The 24,799-nt window shown below is 45.9% G+C and overlaps 1 protein-coding gene across 1 annotated transcript; it reads right to left on the reverse strand.

Moving 5' to 3' along the window:
* Positions 1-426: 426 nt before the first annotated feature.
* On the reverse strand, positions 427-15,359 carry MEFV (MEFV innate immunity regulator, pyrin). The gene is made up of 10 exons (XM_081131081.1): positions 15,068-15,359; positions 11,183-11,995; positions 8,575-8,948; positions 8,048-8,143; positions 4,523-4,753; positions 4,083-4,105; positions 2,280-2,395; positions 2,073-2,105; positions 1,701-1,733; positions 427-1,543 (listed from the first exon to the last, which is right to left on the reverse strand). The coding sequence occupies exons 1-10, from the start codon at positions 15,342-15,344 to the stop codon at positions 990-992; spliced, it is 2,550 nt and encodes an 849-aa protein (XP_080987207.1). The 5' UTR covers positions 15,345-15,359; the 3' UTR covers positions 427-989.
* Positions 15,360-24,799: the final 9,440 nt, after the last annotated feature.

A 24,799-nucleotide genomic window follows, 5' to 3' on the forward strand; every position in this document is an offset into this window, starting at 1 on the left:
CCCCACTGATTTTCACAGAAAGGTGTTTTGGAAAATCCTTTTCCTGGCACTGGTGGTATGGGTTGGGGCGCCAGGTGTAGGGCTGGGACCCCTGGCTCCTCAGGGAGGACCTCCACACTGAGATTCCCTCCCAGTTCTTAACCAGCACACGTGGGTGTGGGGCCAGCCTGTTTCACATCTTTGTTTTTCCTACCAGTATTTGTGCAGCTTCTTATTTATATCTTCAGTTGTAGGAGTTCCATCCAGCTAGTCTTCAGATGGTTCTCAAGGGTGGTTCTATAATTTAGTTGTGATTTTTATGGGAGAAGGCAAGCACAGCATTTACCTATTCCAACAATCTTGACCGGAAGTCCTATATACTTTAAAAGGATGAATTTTATGGTATGTGAATTATATTTAAAAAAAACAACAGACAGGGAAAATTTTATCTTACAGATATAAATGTTTAATATATAAAATATTTATGAAGAATGTACTATAAAAAAAGTTCAGTATCTAGATTCTACAAGTAAATAGTCAAAGGAGCTGTACCAGGTACAAAAGTTTTTTATAGCAATCCACTCTGCTTGTTTTTCCCCCTAGAATTTCCAAGTCCTCAAGACAGGAGAGAATAAAATGAGGGGATACATCCTTGTCATGGGTACTGAGGGAAAATGAGGGTGGGATCTCTGTCTCAGGAACATCTTAGGGTGCTGATCCATACAAGGGTTTATTGAGCAATAGCCATGTACTTCGTACTCTGAAAAAACATGGCATGTCATCAGTACATCTTTCCGTGAAAAGATGTTCTCTGCGCCCTTGGTTTGCCATTATTTGAGTACCTAGCTAGTTTCTACTACTATTCCATAAGCTCCTGGGGCACAGGGACTATTCTCTGATTTATTTCCCAGTGTACCCAGAACCCAGGATATGTTCAATAATTACTGTCAAATGTATGAATTCAAGATACAAGGCTGGGAGTTGGAAGAGAGATGCAAAATGTAGGGCTTTCAGTGAGGCCCCTTGTCACCCACTGGACAGATGATGAGAGGATCCATGTTCTTCCCTCCATCATGTGTCCCAGGGCTGAAGACAGGTTGAAGGGGCCCAGAGGAGGAGAAGCTGGTGAATGTGTAGATGTGCGATTTGGCTGTCACATTGTAAAAGGAAATGTCCCCAGCCTCATAGTCCAGGAAGATGCCCACACGCCTTGGGGGCTCCCTCATCCGCAGGCGGGTTGGGGGAAATGTGGATGCCTGGTACTCATTTCGCTTCATCATCATCACCACCCAGTAGCCATTCTCTGGTGACAGAGCCATGTTCCCCTTTCTGCTTGTGGATGCCTTGCAGATGCCCAGGACCCACCCTGTCTTGTCGCCCACCTCCACTTCCCAGTAATGGCGGCCAGAGAGGAAGCTTGGAGAGCCCAGGGCAAAGATGCAGCTATCAAATCTTTCCGGACTGTCAGGCATACGATTCCACTTGTTTCCAAGTCGAGCACTCTTCAGGTCATCAGAGACTATAAGGTTGGGGTGGGCAGTTTCTGCATCCAGAAACACATTAACTGCAGAGAGAATTAGAATACCTAGCTGGAGTCAATGGGCAACATCCCCGTAGGTTCTCCCCACCTCCAGGAAGCATGGACAGGGCCATTCTTCTGGAACCGGGGGCAGCACAGGGACCCATCAGGCCAAGGCACTCACTTTGATCTGGGCACTTACCAGCATGTGCCTGAGCATCAATCAGTTCTGGAACTACAAAGAAAAAGGAGAAAAAATCCTGTGCATTCCCACTCAGAGGGCTAAATCTACCTTGATCCCCACAACAAGGAAAGACAAGAACCCCTATGCTCAGGGCCCTGATTCCTCTGCTTGGATATAACCCCATTCCTCCCAGGCACCTGGACCTCTCTGGTCTGGTGAGCTGACCCAGCTAAAGGAGTCTTACACATAGCCTGTGAGGACCTGTCATCACCTTTCTCTTTCCTTTGTTACAGATGTTTTTCTCTCTTCTAAATAATGCCCAGAAATCAGTAGTATAAGGGAGTATCACAATAACTCCTGCTCAGCACATATTACCACCACCATACTCACCATTGAAAGTTTCCATTTCTGAACGCAGGGTTTCTAAAGGAGAAAGAGAGCTAGAGTTAGTTCCCCAGCTAGGGACAGTTTGGGGGGGCTGAAGGCAGAGTCAGAAGACCATGAGAGATGGAGAAGGGATGCCTGGGGGCTCTGGACTACATGGATCTCTGGGAGGAAGCGAGTGGGCACCTCCTGTCTTTCCCCAAGCCCACCTACCTGAGAAATGCTTCATGCTCTTCTCTACAAACTCTGATTTCTGGTGGAGCAGGTGGATCTTTTCTTTCACCTCTAGAGGGGTGGTCCATGGCTCAGGGACAGTCACTGTCTTGGCTCTGGAGACAAAAGACTGTTGTCCAGAGAGGGCTGGAGCATGGAGAGGCCCAAGCTCCCATAAAATGGAAGGGAGGTGCAGCCTCTACAGGGCACACCCCGCTCAACCTGGGCTTTGTAAAGAAAGTCCTCCCTGGACTTCAAGTTCAAAACACTGGTTCTCAACTTTGCCCATGGATTTGCATCACCTGGGGAGCTTTTAAAAGCACTGATGTTAAACCCACAATGAGTTTTAACAATGGCCTTAAAATGCTTCTGATATTGAAATGCTCAGCCCAGAATGATCTATGTCAAATTAATTACACTTCCTGAGTCATTTTCTTTCTATTGAAATAAAATGATAATAGATGAGGGGAAAAACACAATGAGACACTACTTCACACCTATTAAGATGGCTGTTGTTAAGAAAAAATAGCCCTGGCCAGTAGTAGCTCAGTTGGTTAGAGCATCATCCTGATGCGCCAAGGTTGCGGATTTGATCCCCGGTCAGGGCACACAAGAATCAACCAATGATGCATAAATAAGTGGGGCAGCAAATCAATGTTTCTCTCTCTCTCCCCCTTCCTCTCTCTCTGAAATCAATAAGTAAACATTTTTAAAAAAAGAAAAAACAAGTGTTGGTAAGGATGTAGAGAGATTTGAACGCTTGTGCATTGCTGGTGGGAATGTGAAATGGTGCAGAAACTGTGGGAAATGTGGTGGTTCCTCAAAAAAACTAAACATAGAATTACCACAGGATAGAGAAACTCTACTTCTGGGTATATACCCAGAAGAGTTGAAAGCAGAGAATCAGACATATCTCTACCAATATTAATAGCATTATTCACAATATCTAAAAGGTGGAAGCAATACAAGTGTCCATTGGTGGGAGAATGGATAAACAAAATTTGGTATATATATACCGTGGGGTATTATTCAGCCTTAAAAAAGGAATGAAATTCTGACACGTGCTCCTACAGCGTATAGACACTATGCTAAATGAAATAAGCTAAACACAGAAGTACAAATATTTTATGATTCCACTTCTATGAGGTAGGTAGTGTAGTCAAATTCACAAAGAGAATGTAGAGGGGGTTACTAGGCGCTGGGGTTGGGGGAGATGAGAGCTGTTTAATGGGATGAAGTTTCCCTTTGGGAAGATGAAAAAGTTCTGGAGATGGAGGGTGGGGATGGCCGCATAACAATGTGAATGTACTTAATATTACCTAACGTACATTTGAAAATGTGAAAACGGTAAATTTTATGTTATTTCAGCTTTAGTTCATCTGCCAGGGCCTGGACGGCAGGATTCTGTAAAGCTGCAGGGATGACCGTAGCGTCCAGCCTGCCCTCCCTGCCTGCTGGGCTTAGTTAGCAGCTGCACTCCTGGACGGCGCTGCCCTCCCTGCAGACAGTTCTCATGAGGTGAACTGCTCAGGACAGTCTACTAGGGAGGTTTCTTAGGAAGCCACCATCAATGGCAGGCTGTGTTCATTCTTTCCAGTCTTCAACCCCATGTTCTCCCTCCTGATCACACTCTTGTTCTCCTTACACAAATCCAGAAAGGCCTTAGGTAGCTGCAGGAAATGAGAGGAGCTCGGGGAGGAGTCCCAGACCCAGGGTTGGGAATGTCTCCCTTCTAGAACTGCCTCCCCAAATGCTTCCTGCAGGACACCCAAGGGATCACCAGGGGACCTCTCGGTTGGTTACCTGTGCAGGGTGACTCCGATGTCCTAGGAGAGAAAAGAGGGAAGCTCTCCATTACTAATCTCCCAGGGGCTGCACTAACTACTGGCCTCTCTTTCTGGTTCCCAGGGCATCAGCAAAACTGGGGCCTCTCTCCCAATTCTAATTCTGACTCCCCGAGGTGGCAGCCCAGCTGTGGCCTGCAATAGAACTGCACCCAAGCCCTGCTGACCTCTTCTGGGAGATGCCTGGAGATCCCCTGGATTCTGGGCCACTTTGGGCTCCTTAGAGGTCACCAAAGGGATCTGGGCACAAGAGGTATTGTGGGTCACCAAGACCAAGTCCCACCCTTGGCCCCAAGGACCTCACCCACTGGCTTGGGCAGAGCTGATGTCCATGCTAGGAGCCCATGTCATCTTACTGGGTACAGTGGGCAGGGCAAGGCCAGGTTCAGCTACACTCACCTGCATAAGCTCCCATTCTTGCTGGCACTGCTTGGCCTCCAGCTCCTCAATCAGCTTGTTGAGAAGGGCAACGTCCCTGGACACTTGGGTGTCATATGTCTCCCTGACCTGGCCAATGGTCTGGCCCAGCTTCTCCAGCCAGGCCACAAAGAGCCTCTCTTGCTGCTCCAGAAACCGGCACAACTGCTCCAACTGGTACCTGACTCTCTGCTTCTGGATTTCAGTTTGTTTCTGGGAACAGGACAGGGAGGTATAGGGGTCTCTGCAATAAGGTGAATTTGTGTGCCCAGGGAATCCCCAGAAGCCCACCTCCTGGAAGTGGATAAGAAGCAGGCTTTCTTGGCCTTTTAGAGGCCTGCATTCCAGAGCAGGAGGCAAAATGGACCAGAACCTTCCACAACAGACTAAGGGTGGAAGGGACTGGCTCTTAGAAAATGCCCTAAAACCTGTTGTTATGGGTTAAATTGTGTTCCCTCTAAAATTCATATCTTAAATTTCTAACCCCAGTACCTGAGAATATGATCTTATTTGGAAACAGGGTTTTTGCAGATGTAATTAGTTAAGATGAGGTCATACTGGAGTGGGGTAGGCCACTGGAGTGGGAAAATTTGGACATAGACACGAACACAAGGAGAACACCATGTGAAGAGACACAGGGAGAAGAAAGACATCTACAAGTTGAGGAGAGAGGCCTGGAACATGTCCTTCCCTCATGGCCCTCAGAAGGAACCAGTGCTGCCAAGACCTTGATTTCGGACTTCTAGCTTCCAGAACGGAAAGAGAATAAATTTCTGTGGTTTAAGCTACCCGGTTGGTGGTATTTTGTTATAGCAGCCACAGGACACTAAGATGTTACCTTCTTCTTTTCTTGAAAGCTAGTGTGAGAATGGCATATACCTGGGCTCATAAATGGAGATTATGACCACCAATCTCTCCAGAATGTAAACTTTTCTCCACTCCCTGCCCCAAGTGCTGGCATGCAGAAGGTTCTCAATATGGCTCTGAGTGGGGTAGTCAGTCCATTTATTCAAATGTAAATGATCTTGACTTCCACTGCTGTTGCACACTGGCCAACCATTAGCTCTCTTGCCGTTTCCCATCATCAGTAGGACGCCTCTATGGAGAGGTGAAGTGGCTCTAGAGCACCGTTTCCTTTCTCCAAAGAGGGTGAAGGCCCTTTAGATCCAATAAGACTGGACTTAAGAAGTCTCATCATTTTTGGCTCAAAAGGACAGGACTAACTTTAGTTCTTTTGGACCAAAAGTGCCTCCTCACCTTTTGTTGTTGTTGATGGTAGTAACATTGACTTTTTTCTTTAAAGGACAGGTCAGTTGTCTTGTTCAGTGGCCTATATTCTAAAATTGTCTGATAATTTTGCTCATGATTAAATTCAGGCTAAGCATTGTGGGCAAGAATACCACATATTTAATGCTGTGGTCTTCCTAGCACATCTCATGGGGAGGCAAAGAATGTCTAGTTTGTCCATCACCATTACTGCAGTACTAGTATTGGTCACTTGATGAAGGAGGTGTCTACCAGATCTCTCCACTGTAAATATACATGTTTCCTTTATAGTTATTAAGTAATTCATGGAGTGTACTTTGAGAGTGTGTAAATATCCTGTACTCCAAGGACCTTCTAAAGATGTTAGCATTAGTTGATGATCCCTGTTGGTGTCAGCTTTATATTGGTGGTTGTATAATGGAAATTTCTATTTCAATTATTCTTCACTACTTGTTTTAGCTGGCATTCTGCTATAAGGAAGAACTTTCCCTTCCTCTTACCTATTACTAAAAAAAATTTTTGTTATTATTGAAAGAAGGGAGGACAAGGAGAAATTCTGAAAACGGCATCTGATTTTCACAGGGACCCGTGTCACCGTGAGTTTCTTAGGTGAAGGCTGAACCCTCTTGTTCCCCTGGTTTCCCTGAGCAGCCCAGGTTCTTGACTCACCCTTCTCAGGGGCCATCCCTGACTCGTGTTCCATCCAAAAATTCTTAGCCACAAATTCTAAGTGGCTAAATTCTAAGACACTACAATTTAGGAGTTTCCCAAAAGTCAGATGCCTGGGCTAATGTCACCCTCCTCCCATCCTTTTTTACCTTTGCCTGTTTCCCATTGTGATGTGATGGGTCCCAACGTAAGTTTGGGTCCCAGAGAGGGAGATGGGATCCAACCAACAGAAATGTATCAGATAAATCGAGGCTCTGTGGGGTAGGTGCCTTTACTTGCAGGTAAAATGGAAACAATTTATGCATCCAAGAGGCTGGACACCAGCTCCACAGAGGAAGGCCAATAATTTGTGGCATTGCAAAACCATGGTTTTATTTTTATTGATTTTTTATTTTTTTAAATCCTCACTCAAGGATATTTGTCCAGTGCTTTTCAGAGAGAGTGGAAGGGTGAGAAAGACAGAGACAGAAAGACAGAGACATCAATGTGAGAGAGAAACATCGATTGGTTGCCTCCTGCTCGCCCACCAACCAGGGCCGGGGATCGAGCCTGCAGCCGAGGTTCGTGCCCGTGGCTGGAATCAACCCTGGGCCCCTTCAGTGCGCGGGCCGACGCTCTAACCACTGAGCCAAACCGGCCAGGGTGCAAAACCATGGTTTTAAAGAAAATATACTTTAGCCTGGCCAGGCGTGGCCCAGCGGTTGAGCGTTGACCTAGGATCCAGGCGATCAGGGTTCGATTCCCGGTCAGGGCACATGCCCGGGTTGTGGGCTCGATCAATGACTCTCATCATTGATGTTTCTATCTCTCTCTCTCCCTCTCCTGTCCTCTCTCTGAAATCAATAAAGATATATTTTAAAAAATAAAATAAAATATAGAAAGAAAATATACTTTAACCATTTGGCAATACGGTTTGCCCTAGCTGGTTTGGCTCAGTGGTTAGAGCGTCAGCCTGTGGACTGAAGGGTCTTGGGTTCAATTCCAGTCAAGGACCTCAGTTGCAGGCTTGATCCCTGGCCCCAATCGGGGGCGTGCAGGAGGCCACCAATTGATGTGTCTCTCTCACATCAATGTCTCTTTCTCTCCCCCTTCCACTCTGAAAAGCAATGGAAAAAATATCCTCGGGTGAGGATTTAAAAAATTAAAGATCAGTATGGTTTTAGTAAAAAGATAAAATGGACAACAATGATAAAAGCAATAAAGAGGAGTATTCAAAGTTGAAAAGTCTCTCCTTCCTTTTCCTCAATCCCCTCCCTCAGCCACAGCCACAGCCACTGGCATTAGTTTCTCTAAACCATTTTGTGGTGAGTATGAGAGAGTGTGACAGGGTCCTTGGAGATGTCCCTTCTTGTGGTGGGTGGTCCCCCTCTACAAGGACAAGCTCATGTTTGGACACCCATTACCTCCCCCCGCCCCCCCCCCCCCACCAAGAGCAGGTAATTCTAAATATATGATCAGCTTTGCTTCCCTATGAACCAGAACAGAACCTCGGGGACCCGTTTACTCTCCACCCCTCCCTCCTGCAGGGGTGCACCCAGGTAAGGACTGGCCATAGATCGCCCTTGGCCTTACCAGGTACTTCTCAGTGTTCTTATCCCCCTGAGATCTCTGCTCTTCTCCAAATCTTCTCAACTCCTTCAGATGCTCCAGCTGCTTCCGAATTTGCTCCTGGACAAAGAGCACTTGTTGAAACTTAAACTTGGCTCCTGCTATCTTTAATTGGTGCCAACTTTAGAGGGGAACATCTGCTTCAGGGAGTAAAGCTGAGGGTGCTGCGGCGAAGAGCAAAGGGAGGGATGCCCAGGAAAGAGAAAGAATGAATCCATCCCACCACGGGAAGCAGAGGCAAGAAAGAGAAATTCCTAATGACCTCCTGTGAGCACCTGGGTTCAGCCACACCTGAAGCGAGGCCCTTGGACCTCTGAGCTGCATGAACTGGTAACTTTTCTCTTTGCTGTCCTGGTTTGTATTGTGTTTTTGCCATTTGCAGCTCAAGAATGGTGGCTAGTGCACCAACTTCTAGTGTCATTGGGAAAATGAAGCAAGCTCCCACACGTCCACGTACTCAGCAGAGAAGGGCCCCAGGCAGGAAGCCCTACCTTGTAGTCTAGGGCAGCTTCCTCGATGGGGCGCACCCGGTGGCCTCGGTGCTCCTGACTCAGGCTGCAGATGAGGCAGATAGGCTCCCCATGGTCCTCGCAGAAGAGCAGCTGGACCTGCTTCATGTGACGCTCACATTGCGGCAGGGGATTTGGGCTCAGGCTGGCCACCTGCCGGCCCTCCTGCCGTTCAAGGCCTCCAGAGCTCTTCCCTGGGAGTGAGACCTGGCACCTGAGGCAGTTGGGCAAGCAATCACCTGAGGCCTTGGGATGCCTAGAAGCAACGGAGGCACTGCAGGTATGCACACAAGTGCCACCAACTGGATCTCCTTCCTGGGCCCGGCAGAGGGGACACACTTCATCCTGCAGCCTACCTGGGGACATAGCAGTGGAAAAATCTCCTGAGTGACAAAACCAAGATGTTACCAAGGGGTGATGCAAAAGCACAGCAGAGAAAGAGCCCACGCCTGGGACACGTGAGTTCTCCATTAGACTGTGGCCACTTCCTAGCTTGCCCCACTCCAATTCCCCTCTAGCAAGGCAAGCAGACAAGTCCCTGGGACTGACAGCTAAGGGCTAGATCTCATGAGACCTGGAATTCTTGAGCACTTATCCTAAAGAAAGGCCTTTTGCTGTAAATTCTATGCCTTCCTGCCACACATACACTGATCTAGCAGTTGATATAAAGACAGCAAGACATTTTGACTAGTGTTTGCTTTACCACTTAAAACCACCCAGGCTGCTCATTACTTTTGTAGGAACTTCTGGGAGACATTGACTAGCTCATAGCCAGACACTCAGCCCCTGCAGAGTCCATGGCTCATAGTGAGCCTTTGGGAAGTATGTGTTGAATAAAGGAACAAATGGACTACCTTTTTTTGTTGTTAATTCTCACTCAAGGATATTTTTAAAGATGGTGGGAGGGAGAGAGAGAAGCATATCGATTAGAGAAGGAGGAACATTGATGTGAGAGAGGCACATCGATTGGTTGCCTCCCACACATGCCCTGACCTGGGCCAGGGTTGGAACCTACAACCCAGGTACATGCTTTTGACTGGGAATCAAAATCATGACCCTTTGGGCCCGGCTGGGCGTGGCTCAGGGGTTGGGTGTTGACCTGGGATCAAGGTGATCGGGGTTCGATTCCCGGTCAGGGCACATGCCCGGGTTGTGGGCTCCATCCCCATCCTCTCTCATCATTGATGTTTCTATCTCTCTCCGTCTCCCTTCCACACTCTGAAATCAATAAAGATATATTAAAAAAAAAAAAATCACGACCCTTCGGTGTGCAGGCCAACGCTCTAACCACTGAGCAACACCAGCCAGGGCTGGACTACCTTTCACACCCAGGTTCAGGAAGCATTAAGTGAAAGTAAAGAAGGGGACTTTATAAGGCTAACGGGTATAATCTGCCATGACAACATACAGCTATAACTAGCTCTGCCCCAAGACCATAGCACAGCTTCACAAAGCAGAAATGACGGGCCCTGGCCGGGTAGCTCAGTTGGTTGCAGCATCGTCCCAATATGCCAAGGTTGTGGGTTCAATCCCCAGTCAGGGCACATAAATGCATAATCAACCAATAAATAAATAAAAATGCATAAATAAGTGGAACAACAAATCTCTCCCCCTCTCTCCCCCCCTCCCCCCAAATCAATAAACTTAAAAAATAAAAAAATAATAAAGCAGAAATAACAGGAGATCCAGGGAGAAACAGAAACACAATCCGTTAGTAACCTTTCACTTCCTCCTTTCACAGCGTCCCAGAAATTTATATCTGTAAGTGAGACTGCAAGAAGTCCCCCAATAACCATTCTCACTTCCTTCCTTTGCATTTGGTTGTGGCCATTTGACTACATTCTGGCTAAAGGGATGTAAATGGAGGTGTCATGACTAGCTTCTAGAAACTTCTGGAAAACTTCCCTAAGTGATACTATTCTCCTTTGTCTCTCTATCCTGCTTCCTGGAATGAGGATGCCACTATCTGAGACCATGAGCTTGAAAGCAAACTTGAACAGAAAAACAGCAGGAGCCTGGGCCCCTGGCCCATGGAGTACCACATCTGCCCTGGGCCACCTGCGAATCATGTGTGAAACAGGAACAAACTTCTGTCTTGTTTCAGTTACTGTTACTATGGTGTTTCTGACAAAACCCAACATAATCCTAATTTCTACCTCCTTAGTAAAAGAGACCTAGGGTTTTAGCCAACAGCTCTCCTCCCTGCCCAGAGAGAGACAAATGGCAGATTCTCAGCCCCATGACATACTGCCATGGGGTTACTGAGAGAAGGGAATATTTTTACCCAGTCTCTCCCAGATGCTCAACCCAGGGTCCATGAAGCCCTTGGAATTCTAAAACAGGACTTCAGAATGTGTAAGAACTAACTGAAATTTCATGCAACATTTTGTGAAGATATCCATATATTGATTATTTTTTCAGGATTCACAGCCTCCAACAGATTCTCAAAGGGTTGGGGATTTCAGGGGGCACCCAGGGACCCAGTCACATAAATATAGTAGCAGATAAAAAAAGGTCTGTGGAGGAATACCTGCACAGGCCACCATTCCTAAGGATACCAGGTCTTCTGGATTCTGGAGGCCTTTCTTACCTGAAGATGGAGAGACTTCTAGATTTGAAAACTCATGGAGCACACTGCCTGCCACCTCCTTCAAGGTCTCAAGGGCCTCTGGACCCTCAATTCCATTTTTCTCTGAGGGTGCAGTGGATTGTGGATGCTCCCAGGTCTTCTCCTCCCCAGCCAACAATACATTAGAAAGCATATTCCTGACTGCTCCCCCATCCAGGATCACAGAATTGTCTGGATTTCTGGAGCCTTTATCTGGAGCCACAGTAGCCCCTACATCCAGAGTGGCCACTTTGCTGGGGGTAGCTGCTAAATCCAGATTCTCACTTCTCATTTTCTCTTGAAGCAAAAGAATTTCTGGATTGGGGGGTTCTCTCTCTCCTGAGGAAATGGTAAATTCAAGACTTCTGGGTCGATTTTTTTTTGAAGGTGCACATGCTTCAGATATCTTGCATTCTTTCCTTCCTGGGGATCCAGCAAACGACCCACTGGAGAGTCCTTGGAGCCTCCCTGCAGAGCTGGCATTCCGGCGTAGCTTCACACTCACCCCTTGCACCTTGCTGGGGAATGGGTTTCTCCTGGGCGACAGAGTCCCGCCCCTGGCCCCTGGCTTGCTGAGCACATCCAGGCCCTCTGAGCCCTTCTGATCTCTCCGTTTGCCCTGAGGCCTCTTCTGGGGCCCCTTCCCAGCCTCGGGCTGGCTGGCTGCCCCATCACCACTTTGCTGTTGCCTGTCGCCTTCCAGGCCATCCGGTATCCTCAGGTTCTTGGGCTTATTCTCCCCAGAAGAACAAGACATTGCTGGACAGTCAGTGTCACTTTCTTGTATCTGACGTTCTGAAAAGACAAGGAGATGCAAAGACATGAAAATGTCAGGTGCTTAGGGCCAAGGGCTGGGAGAAGAGAGAGAAGAAAGAATCCCCTCAGAAATTAGAGTTCAGAACATTCTAGACGATAGCAATCAATTATCATTAAATAAGAACATACTATTTGCTATATATTTTTCAAATAGTGCTTTCAAACATTTTAGGCAGGAGAATTAGTTTCCAACAGAAGAATTCCAAAAACAGAATTCTTCATACATAAACTAAATAAAACCCTACTTTACTGGTATAAATTTGTGTGTGATTATAAAATCAATCAGTAAAAAATTCACTTATAAAATCAATCAATAAAGAATTAGGTGGAAACTAGACTTTTGGTGGTGAGCATGCTGTAGTGTATACAGATACCAAATTATAATGTACCCCATAAATTTATATAATATTAGCAACCAATGTTACTTCAATTAAAAACAAACACATAAATAAATAAAATTCTCCAGTAAAACAAAACTCAATTACATAAGCAAGGGGAAGAATAGATGTATTCATAATTGCAAAATAGTGGTAATCGTTGAAGTGGGCGATGGGTACAGAGAGGCTTCATCATAGTATCCTCTACTCCTGAGTATGTTTGAAAATACATATCTAAAGGTTTTAAAGAAAAGCTTCTATACAGAAGGGAACAGCAAGGATGTGTACCTGTAGATCTTGACATCAGATAGAGTAGAAAAAGAAATCTCTACAGAAGATTTATAAACACAAGGGCTCTTTTTTTTTTTTTTTTTTTGTAACCCTCTACTGAGGATATTCCCTCCATTGCTTTTTAGAGAGAGTGTGTGGGGGGGGGAGGGAGAGGGAAACATTGATGCCCGGGTCAAGCCTGCAACCAAGGCATGTGCCCTTGGCCAGAACTGAACCTGGGCCCCCTTCAGTCCGCTGGCTGACGCTCTAACCACTGAGCCAAACCGGCCAGGGCAGCACAGTGCTCTCTTTTATGCTTTAGCCCAAATTCACATTATTCATGTAGTCCAAAAACTCAAGAGAGTAATTTCATTTGAAGAGGGTCCTAGGCGGCATGCCCCCAGACAGGGTGAACAGAATTTCCACGCTGCCGTATGACATATTGGAAAGTTGTTAAGGGAGTAAATCCTAAGAGTTCTCATTTTACTATATGAGAAGATGAGTGTTGACTGAACCTATGTGGTAATCATTTCACAATATATGTAGATCATGCTGAACGCCTTAAACTTACACAGTACTGTAGGTCAATTATTTCTCAATAAAACTGGAAAAAAGAATTAAGGTGTTTGATCGGCACACAACTTTGAAATCGGGTTATGAGTTCAAAACTTCAAACAGTTAAAACTTCACAAAGTAATTCATTTCTGTTTTTGCCTTTGGTTTCATGAGGTGAAGAAAATCCTAACTCACACAGATAAGTAAGTGTAAATGGCAATTTGAAAAAAACAAACAGCTTGCCTGGAAGTTTCAGGATACTGTTTAATAAAATGGAAATGACAGGAAAGGCTTAGTTCCAAGATTTACATAAAAAGGAGATCAAGTACACACTGTATTTTAAAATTTGGTTACTGATACATTTTAATATGAATGTTAGTCTTTTTAGTTAAAATTTTAATAAAATTTGAATAAAGTATTTGCTAATATTCTAAAGAATCCCTGATATATCATCCTGGGATATAATTTGAAAACGACTACTCTAATAAAGAAATGAAAATAACCTGTAATTAGCACCAAGTAGCTCTTATTAAAATTACTTTAAAGTTGTTTAAAACACTTTGCTGTTGGTTTTGTAGGAAAACGTAAGTTACTGAAACTGACTTAAGAGCTGGCGAGAAACCTTGAAGATGCTAATAACTGGATTTTAAAATGTGAAAAAGTAATTTAAAAATTCTATTCATCAAATTATTCTGGATTCGGATTATAATTGGTTTCGTTCTATCCCTCAAAGAGCAGAGATTTTTATGTTATTTAAACTATCCTACCACATAGAAACACATGAAAAGCATTTCTAATGTATTCTTAAAGTGTGGAAATAGAAGACAAATTCAAACACCAAAGACTCTTTTTAAAAACTGACCAGGTGTTAGCACCCCCCCCCCCCAAATCTTCAAAGTCTTTAAAAGCAGAAATCAAATAGGTCGCATTATTTGATCACAATGTAACAAAATCGGAAAGTACAGCAGAAGAACCAGAAGGAGGAAGGGAGAAAAGAAAAGATTAAAGGAAAGAAGAGAGAAAAAGGAAGGAAAGGAAACGGAGGGAGGGAGGGACAAGAGGAAGGAAGAGGGGAGAAAAAGGCCTCCTGACAGTCTTTAAATGCCTTTTAAAGCGCGTTAGGGAAGAGCTCAGCTGCAGGAGGGAAGGGGGCAGGTGCAGGTGGAAGAGGGTATGGGGGATAATTGGTGATGGGGAAAAAGAATAAGTAAATAAATAAAATTAAAGAACTCAAGCCCTGGCCGGGTAGCTCAGTTGGTTAGAGTGTTATCCCCATACGCCAAGGTTGAGGGTTCGATCCCTAGTCAGGGCACGTGCAAGAAACAACCAATCGATGCATAAATAGGTGGAACAACAAATCGATATTTCTCTCTCTCTCCTCTCTAAAATCAATCAATAAAATTTTCTTTAAACCCTCAAAACTGAAATGAGGTGGGTAACAATGAAAAGATTACCTATCAACCCTGTTAATATGATTGGCTAGCAAGCCATTTTTGCTCACCCAGATACTTGTCTGTGCGCAAGTGTTAATGAGAAATGACGTGAGGAATTCTCTAAGAACAGGCATCTAGCTCCTGCATCTCCCGATCCTTCCCGGAGTCAGAATCTCAGCTGCCCACTCCCCGCCACTGCCCTTTTTAAGCCATTGGGAGCCTTAGCTTTACTAATCCAGCTCCAAAGACCAGAGCAGGAAAAGGGACTTGCTTGGCCAAAGTCACTAATGTCATGGTAGACCTGGGACTCCTAGCCCCCAAGCCAGAGAGCACTGGTCTGAACACATGCTCATTCTTGCACCTTCCACCCCATCTCATGAACAGCCAGCAGAGAAGGGGACATGGGGTCCGCTTACCTGGGCCAATCGCCCTGTGGAGCTCCTCTGCCAGGAGGTGCTGGTTCATGGCCCTCAGGACCTGCAGGGTCAGCCGCACGGCAGACTTCTCCCCATAGTGGCTGAGTAGAAGAGCGGCCACCTTCACTGGCCTAGCTGTCTGGAGCTGGCCTCGGGGTATCCGGGGGTGCTCCTTCTCCAGGCTGGTGTTTTGCAGCTTGAACTTGAACTTCTCAAAGTCATAGGGCACCAGCTCCTCCAGGGAGTACAACAGGTGGTCACTAGGGGTCTTGGCCATGGTGTTGACCAGGAGATGCCGGAGCCAGCTGTCTGGCTTTGGGGAGGAGAAAAGGCCCTTTGTCCTTGAGCCCAGAGGGTGAGTAAGAAGAGGCAGCTTGTGAAATAACGGAAAAGGCACAGGAAATGCTTTGTGCTTTGGTGGGAACTGAGGCTATGAGAGTCACTGATGGCTTGTGTTCCCTTTCTTGAAGATTCAGAGGCTTTTCCAGCTGGGAGGGCTCAATGCCTTTCCACATATGTGGTCCCAGCTCTCACCTCCAAGGGCTGGACCGTAGAGTGGTGGGTAAGTCTGTGAGGGAGGTTCTGGGATTGGATTCCAGTCTCTGGATCTTTGGGCAGGTACTCAGATGCTTCCCTCTCTCCTACTTCCAGGATTTGGGGTAGGGGGTGGGAAAAGAGTCCCTGGTCCCATGCTGGAGAGGACCATGATGAGGGTCCACCCTTTTGGCCAACTGTTCTCCTCCAGACTCTTGGGGCTTTATTGACCCTCCAGAGCCAATGGTGGGGAGGGTCGGTGGGGGGGGACAGCAAATACTTTGTGGTTCCCTGCCCAAGAAGGCAGGCAAGGCCAGAAGGGCACTGCCAGGAGACAAGGCCTGGTGTCGCTCCTGTTGATGCAGTTCCAGCAACATGAGGGCCTCCTCGTGCCCTGCTCAGGACCACCATCCTAATTTGCTTGTTTGCAGGACTGACTCTGTCCTGGCTTCCTGTACATGAGGTGAACTCACTTCTTCCTCGCTTACCTGCTCTGTCTTTCTTCATACCCTGATCTTTAGCCCCAACTTTTTGTTTTGAAAATTTTCAAGTTACAGAAAAGTTGAGAGCATCGTATAGTGAACCTTTTACTTGGATTCACAAACTGTTTACATTTCATAGTATTTCATGCTGTTCTTCTCTCTCTTTCTCATATTCATGCACCACTTTTTTAAAACCATTTTGTAATTAATTAAAAACATCAGCTATCATTCCAAATACTGAAGATGCCCTAAATACTAAGAACAAGGATACAAGTATATTATTTTGAATAATCAGAATACAGTCATTACACTCAGGAAATTTAACATTTTTAAATCAAATTTCCTCAATTGTCCTGATAATGTCCTTGACAGGTTTTTTTGGTTTGTTTTTGTTTTTAAATCCAGGGCCAATCAGAGATCATGAATTGGTTTGGGTTGTCATGTTTCTATAGTCTCCTTCCATCTAGACCACTTTCGCACTTCCCTGCTCTTTCTCTTTTTATTCTTTCAAGACATTGTTTTTGAAAAGTCTCTTCTAAGCAGAATGTTCCTCAATTTAGGTTTGTGTGATTGTTTCCTCATTTTTAGACTGAGGGTACATTCAGGCATCCTTGAGATCTCTCTATTGTAAAGGGACATTTTTCTTTGTCATTTTATTAATAAGTAACCTGATTGTGCAGAAATGTCTGTTCTTCCCACAAACTTTCATCCCGTGGTTTTAGCATTCATTGAGGATCCTTTCCTACGTCAGCTGCTACATGGCGGATGAAAAATGGTGATATTTCTATCACTTAGATTGCCACATATAATCCATATGTTGGTTTAAACGTTGTCTTTTTCATGACATTTTTGGTTTACAGATATTTGTTGGTAATGCTTACTCTGTGCCAAGCTAAGTTTCCTTTATATCCATTATCTCCTAGAATTTCTGCAGCTCCCCGTTCAGGGCACGATTCATCACCCCATTTACAGACAGGATTAGTGGCTTAGTGACTTGTTCAGAGCCAGGATTCAAACTCACTCTATTAGCAATTTTGCAATATTGTCTCTCTGTATGATAATAATTTATTATTTTATTATGCATCACTTTATGGATATCACCTTTTCATCTTGGCCAGTGAGACTCAAAATGGGCCTTACTGACAATACCCACAGGTCAGTGACAACATTCTGGTGCCTGGCTGACCAAACAGCCTGGTGTGTGACCAGCCTGAGATCGAGGCTTCAATGAGTTCTTGTTGATTGAATTTCTCTTATTCTCCAATTGGCTCATGTGCTTCATATTTTACAAAGCATTCAGTGCTTTTGGTTTAACAGCTGACAACATCCAGTTCTCTGGGTCCTGCTAAGAAAATTACCCCCAACCCAAAGTTTTTCCTAAAAAATGGATGAACCCAAATGCACATTTCTGGTGCAAATGTAAGAATGTGAAATTCTCAGGTTGGGCCAGAAGGGTGTTGACTGGGGTATCTCTAGGACCAGGACCAGTACAAGACTATGCAAAGCAGCACTGCAGTCGCCTCACAGGCAACCTCCCACCGCTGATGCAAAAATGATGAAGTTGTGTAATGACTGCAGAGTCCTTCGTGTTTCTTGGGTCTCTGACAGTCTTGACTGGCCAGGAAACTCCTCTAAGCTGAGACTAAAGCGTCTATGACAGAATTAGATAAGCAGCAGGGCTTTCCAGTCCACAGCAGGCTCTTTTGCAATTACAGTGACATCTGCAATGGGCAATTCTGAGAGGGACTTCTTGAAAAGTGGTGTTTTGATACCACTAGGCCTTTCTAGGTAAAGAGAGGCTCACAAAACTTCCATTTTTTCAGGTTCCAGTGAATTTTTAAAATGAAGAAATGTGAAAATGGGATTATAGCTCTTGGGATGCATTTTACTTTTTTTTTTTTAAAATCCTCACTGGAGGATATTTTTTCCATTGCTTTTTCAGAAGGAGTGAAAAATCACATCAATTGGTTGCCTTCTGCACACAACAGGGGCAGGGATGGAACCCTTGTGTACCCTTGACCAGAACTGAACCTGGGACCCTTCAGTCTGAGGTCCCATGCTCTAACCACTGAGCCAAGCTGGCTAGGACTTGGGATACATTTTAAATCTTTGATTTAACAATTAGAGTGTTGACAAACTCTTATTTCTTGTACCTCTGTGACTGTATGTGTGCCCTTATTTAGGGGCAACATGATAAATCTAAATCCAACACAGCTGCTGCAAAGGGTCCAAACTGCTCTTATTCCTAAGTAATGCACAGCTGAGACACCCCAGCCTTGGCTCCATTCCTGGTCATCAGGGGTTTCACTTTCTACCACAGTCATTTTTTCATCATTTTAGAATTTTAAAATCAGTATGTGTTACTTTTTATAATAAGAAAAAAAGGTAGTTTTAAAAAAAGTATTTCATAATTAGCTTTGCATCTAAGGTGCTATCAGGCCTGTCCCTCCAACTATCATGATAGAGGATGTCTATAAAGTAGTATTTAAATGTAATATACATCTGCTATTTAGAAAATGGAAAGAACTGCTGGGAAGATCGTGGAAAAGTCCCTGTGTTAATCTGGAGTTGAAAATAATGGATCCCATTGTGACACAACTCTCCCTTACCCCCAATATATTGAATTTTAAGGAAGAATTCTGAGACTTTGAGGGGCTCACCAAGTTCCAAGTGAATTTTAGGCAATGAACTGCCCACTGAAAAACATACTTGTCACTGTGCTGAGGGCATACTGAGTTCTGGGGCAACCTACAACCTCCTGAGCAGGATGGAAACAGGAGGAGAGGAAGGCAGCTTCCCAAAGTAGGGTGCAGTGGGTGGCCAGGACTTGAGGTGGTGCAGCAATGGGATCTGAATAGGTCCCCAACCAGCTCACCAATGAGAGCTTCATTTGCAATACGGCAACTTAAGCAAGAGGCTTTATAAGCTATAAAGTGTTACGCACGTTATTTATTCCCATTGTTAAATCTAGATGGAGGGTAGTGAGTGCTCATTTTACTCTTAAAATTTTTCTGTGTACTGAAACATTTTATAATGTTTAAAATTAAAAAAAAAAAAAAAAAAAGTTCTACCACTATTTATAAGGGCCCCTTTACGAGGCTCGCTTTGGCCATACAGTCCCTGACCGAAAGAAGGCTTACAGTAGGTCGGCGGCGGAGGAAAACAGTTGCGTAGGCGACTGCTCTTGCTTCCCCGCACGCTTTGCGGTTGTTTTCGCAATCCTGTCCCCACGCCCACAGCGCAGCCCTCACCCCCGCAGAGCTCACCCCGCTCGCCGCCTCATACTGAAACTGTTCCTGAGTTTAGGGCTGCACGAGGTGGGGAAGTAACGGGACTCGGAGACCTAGGGCTTGCGTCACTGGGCAAAACACTGGACTTCTCCAAGCTCGTTCCCTGCGCGTCAAATGGGCTGTTTCGCGAGTTCGGAAAGATAATGTGCGCAAAACGGCCTGGCACCGTGGGACGCGCCAACTTCTATCTTCGGTGTCGGAACGCCTGGCGCCTCGTGGGCGGTGCCGGGGAAGAGGGACGCTGCAGTACGACGTCACCTCCAGGACCCCCTCCGCCCACACACGGTTCCCGCGTTGGGGCCGGGAAGGTGCTGTCTCGGCGGGCGCAAAGCTCGGCAGCGCCTCCCTGGGGCAACAGCTCCGAGGGGAAGGGGCTCGGGGTAGGAATGGGTTTGTTTACGGGAAGAGCGGCGGGAAGATAAAGGGGAAGTGTCAGCGCAGAGCCCCGACGGGCAGCAGGCGCCGGGGGGAGGCCCACGCCGCGCAGTATCTCCACCGGGCCCGGCGTCTGGAGGTAGAGGCGGCCCAGAGAGGGGCGACCCAGCCCCGGGGTGGGCGGCCGCCCCGCCGCCCCGCCGCCCCGCCGCCCCGCCGCCCCGCCGCCCCGCCGCCCCGCCGCCCCGCCGCGGACACTGACGCTCGGCCGCCGCTTTGAACGACGCCTCCCAGGGCCCCGGGCATATACGGAACCAATCAGGGGCCGGGGGCGGGCCGCTCGGCCGACGTCTCCCGGTGGGCGGGGCGGGGCGCGGCGCGGCGTTGCCGACGCTGTGGGCGGCCCCAGCAACTCGGAGCCGTTTTTGGTCCCAGGGGCCTCGCGCAGAGCGCGGGGGAGGAGCTGTGTCGCCGCTGGTGTCCGAGCACACCCGCGTGAAGTGGATTCCGCGCGGTCCCCAGCGGCCGCGAGCTGCGTGGAGGCCGTTGATTCAGCCCTCAGACCCTTCTGAACCTGTAGGCTTCGTGTTTACAGCAAGTATTTACCTACCAAGGCCTAGTATGTAACCACTTACAGTGCCAGGGGCGAGGGTGGTCCCGTCAGGCAGGAGTCCTGCTCCAAGGAGCTCAGCTCAAGAGAGAGGGAAGTAAACGATAATTTCCAGTCATGAGGAGAGCTGTGAGAGAAATGGGTCATTTATGCCAACACTGCCATCTTCTCGGTTTTCGAACACTGCCCCTAGAAGTTTAATGATTCCTTTTGAAAGATCTGGTAAAATGCTAAGTTCCATAAGGATAATGATTTTGTTCAGAAAAGAGTCTATGCATTTACCGCTTCGTTTATCATTTAAGGGCATTCATGGAAGTCCCGAAATCCGCCTGGGATAACCTAGCAGGGGATCCTAGGCATAGACCCCACGTCAGCCTCAGCAGCCCCTGCTTTTTAACTTTTACGTATCTCACCTGCAGGCGGGGGCAGGGTGGGGAGGAACACCGAGCTGGATGGTTCATCTGTATTTCTCGTTACAACATTCAATTTAAATCCTTCCCATTGAGGTAAATCCTTCCCATTGAGACAGGAAAGTTGGAATAGGAAACAAAGGCCTCAAGCTCTACCCCCCCCCCCCCTTTTCGTTTTGGCTGAAACATTACAGCCCTGACCTTCACCGACCACCTGTTCCCCCTCCCCAATTTCCTGTAATTGAGAGAACCAAAAAGAAATTGCTTCTGGACGGGAGAGACAAAAGCAGCTCTGTTAGTCAACCCAACAGCGTCAGAAGCTGAAGACCACCCTATCTACCCCCCCTTGCCCACATTTATAAAAACCTTGCACCCAGACACCATCTTTGAGTTGTTCTCCGAGGTTACCCACTCTCACTTCTTGAGTTCGTACTATTTCTTTAATAAATTTACTGTGCTTTTCCAAATCTTTCTGTGATGCTCTTGAATCCTTTCTTGTTCTGTGACAAGAACCTGGATTGAGTGAACCTGGACTAGGCTGAGACCTCCATTGGCCTCCCTGGGTGCCACTTAGCATCACTGTCAAGACTACTTTCTAATCTCAGGTAAACATAACTAGACTATTCACCTGCATGGCAGTGTGAGGGCCACCTTCTTACTTAAATCCTTGTCACCGGTCTGGAGCATTCCACCGCCTGCCACACTTGCCAGTTAGCAACTGTAAACAAAAATGACTATTACCAAGGTACTGGCTTAGTAAATTTTGGTGAATCTATTCCATGGATTGCACTGCATCCGTTGAAAACGATGCAGTGTTTTTTCTTGTGCTAGTGTGCAAAGATGGTTAATATATATCAAGTGAAAAGAGCATGTTTACAGTACAATGTGATAGTATGGTCCCATATTGGTAAAGAATAGAAAAATAGTCTAAAAATTTAAATATCTCAAGGGAGACTCAAGAAATAACATGACAACCTCTAGAGAATAGAATTGGAGGTAGAGGTTGTGTTTTTCACTCTATGTCCTCTATATATTTTTGTGTTTTTCAATGAGTATTTAAACATTTTATGACACATGAAACATAATCTGAATATGTTCTCAATGTAAATAAGGCAAAACAAAATATAGCAAGCTAAATGTTATAGGAAGACTTTCATGTTTTGCTCAGTTATTGTAACAAAAACTTAAATAAAACCTTATTAACTGGAATATGTTTTCACTGGTGTGCAGAGGATTAGGGAAGTGGTTTTAAAACCAGACTCTGCTCGCCCTGGTTGGTGGGGCCCAGTGGTTAGAGCATCAGCCAGTGGATCAAAGGGTTGCGGGTTCAATTCCCGGTTAAGGGCACATACCTGGGTTGCAGGTTCCTCAGCCTCCTCCAGGTGCATGCAGGAGTCAACCAATCATGTGTGTCTCTCTCCCCCCCCCACTCCCCCTCCTTCCACTCTCTAAAAATCAATGGAAAAAATATATCCTCATTCCTTGGGTGAGGATTAAAAAAAAGAGAGAGAGCCCTGGCCGGTGTGGCTAAGTGGTTAGAGCATGGGCCCTAGCACTGAAGGGTCATGGGTTCGATTCCCGGTCAAGGGCACATACCTGCCCAGGTTTGATCCCTGGCCCTGGTTGGGGCACATGCAGGAGGCAACCAATTGATGTCGCTCTCTCACATAAATGTTTCTCTCTCCCCCCCTCCCTCCCTCCCTTCTACTCTCTCTAAAAATCAATGAAAAAAATATCCTTGGGTGAGTAGTAACAAAACAAAAAAAGAGAAAGAGCGAGAGTAGAAGTGAGAGAGTGATGGAAAATTTTCCTCCTTTTCTTTGTATACATCTATATTCTTCAAATCTTGTATAATGACTATTCATATATTACTCTCGTTCTGGTTATCTATTGATGCATAACAAACACCCCAAAATTCAGTGGTGTAAAAACAATCTTTTTAGTATGCTCAGGATTTTGAGCAGTTCACAGCAGGGACAACTCATGTCTGCCCCATGACTAGAGCTTCATTCAGCTGGGGTTGCTTGAATGTCTGGGGATCACTGGAAGGACTATAATCAACTGGGGTTGTCTGCCTGGGGCCTCAGTACTGCTATCTACTGGTCATTCCTTGGTTATTTTCCCTCTATATCTGCTGGGACTGTAATGTCCAAAATGGCTTCTTCACTAGTATGCCTGTGCCTGGGCTGGGCTGGCTGGAACAGTTGGAGATGACTGGGCATCTTTCTCTATGCGCGTAGCTTGGGCTTCCTCACATCATGACTCTAGGTAATCAGACGTTTTCAATGGTGGCTGGTGTTTCCAGAGCTCACATTCCATGAGGCCACAGGTGGCAGCTTCGAGACTTCCTATGAAGTCCCAGAAGGTCACTTCCACGTCACTGTATTGCCTAAGCAGGTCAGCCTAGACTCAGGGGCTGAGGATCAGACCCCCCATAAGAGAATAAAGACTGCAGCCATTTTTATCCTGCCACACTTAGTTAAAAATAGATTTTAATAGGAAATTCAACCTGACCTATGATTTATAGCAACCTTCATTGGAACAGCACACCACCTCTTCAGTTTCTTTCACCTGTCTTTACAAATGTACAAGCTCATGGAAATTCTCTACCAGGCCAGTTGCTTCCAAGTTTCTTATACTGTTGCTCAAATTAGTGTCTAGGTCAGTGATTCTCAGTTTTGGTTGCACTTTAGAAATATCTGAAGAGCTTTGGAAAATCCTGATGCCCAGACCAAATACATCAGAATCTCTAGGGGGTGGAACCTAGGTGCTATGGTCTGAATGTTTGTGTCCCCTCAAAATTCATATGTTGAAATACTAATGCCTGGTGTGAGGGTATTAGGAGGTGAGGCCTTTGGGAATTGCTTTGTCATGAGGGTAGAACCCCCATTAATGGTATTAATCCTCTTATAAAAGATCCCACAGAGCTCCCTAGCCCCTCCCACCATGTGAGGACACAGAGATGGGCAGTTTGCATTCTGTATGAGGGCACTCACCTGACCATACTGGCACTCTGGGCTTGGAATTCCAGTAACCAGTACTGTGAAAAACAAGTCTCTGTTTATAAGCTACCCAGGCTGTGATAGGTTGCTATAGCAGCCCTAATAGACTAAGACAGTAGGCATCAGAACTTTTTAAAGCTCTTGAGGTGATTCCAATGTACACAGGCTGAGAACTTATGGTTTAGATTGTGAGTAAACTGTTTAGCACCAGTTCTCATTCTAGGGAGAAAAAAAATCCCATCTCAGTTGTTAAAACACTCAGATTTGGGGGCTGATTAAACTGACTATAAGTGCTAAGGAGAGGCCAAGAGATGAGCTCACCTATCCATCCCATGCCACATCTTCATGGGGGACTTGAAGAGAAAGCAGGGAGTCAGGCTAGGAGGCTTAAGACTGTTAGTTGTTTCTGAGATTATTTGGCCCAGATCACTAGGCCAGAAATGAGAATGGATTTCAGGACAGGCACGCATTTTATAATTAAAGAGCATAAAGTTTCCTGTGGCCCTTACGATAGTTTTTCAGGAATGGGAAGGTGACTGCAAGTGCAGGAGGAAAAAGCATAAAGTCTTTCAACCCCTACTATATTGTGAGCCCCTTGGGAGCTGATTCACCAGTCTACTCCCTAATTTCCTTGATTTCAGTCTAGACAACATCCTCGTCCCACTGAGACAGACTCCATGGAGATTCTGGAAGGTCACAACTGCAAAACTCTTAATGTGACCCCTGCAGGTTCTCTCTGCTTTCAAGACAAACTACTATGGCATCCTAGGGAGGACTATCTCAGCTGGAGAAAGGGATGAGTTTTCTCCTAGGTCCTTTAGCTGCCTATTTTTACTGCCAGCATTAATAACTAAGCAGCTATTAACAACTGCTTTATAAAATCCATAAAATAGTTGTTGTTTTAAAAAAACTTTTAACAGATGAGAGGAAGTAAAATAAATAAACCAGGGAGACAGAATGGGAAGCAACCCAAACTCTTCTCTCACTTCCCCTTCACATAAGCATGAAGGATGCTTCCAAACATATAAA

The sequence above is a fragment of the Miniopterus schreibersii genome, assembly GCF_964146895.1.
Source record: "Miniopterus schreibersii genome assembly, chromosome: 3".
Lineage (NCBI taxonomy): Eukaryota > Metazoa > Chordata > Mammalia > Chiroptera > Miniopteridae > Miniopterus > Miniopterus schreibersii.

Excerpts from the sequence above, each read along its gene's own strand:
- MEFV (XM_081131081.1), bottom strand. The coding sequence starts at position 15,344 with ATGGCCAAGACCCCTAGTGACCACCTGTTGTACTCCCTGGAGGAGCTG. Across the intron at positions 8,949-11,182 it reads AGAAGTCTCTCCATCTTCAG|GTAGGCTGCAGGATGAAGTG; the intron begins GTAAGAAAGGCC and ends CTATGTCCCCAG. Across the intron at positions 1,734-2,072 it reads AGAAATGGAAACTTTCAATG|TTCCAGAACTGATTGATGCT; the intron begins GTGAGTATGGTG and ends TTTTCTTTGTAG.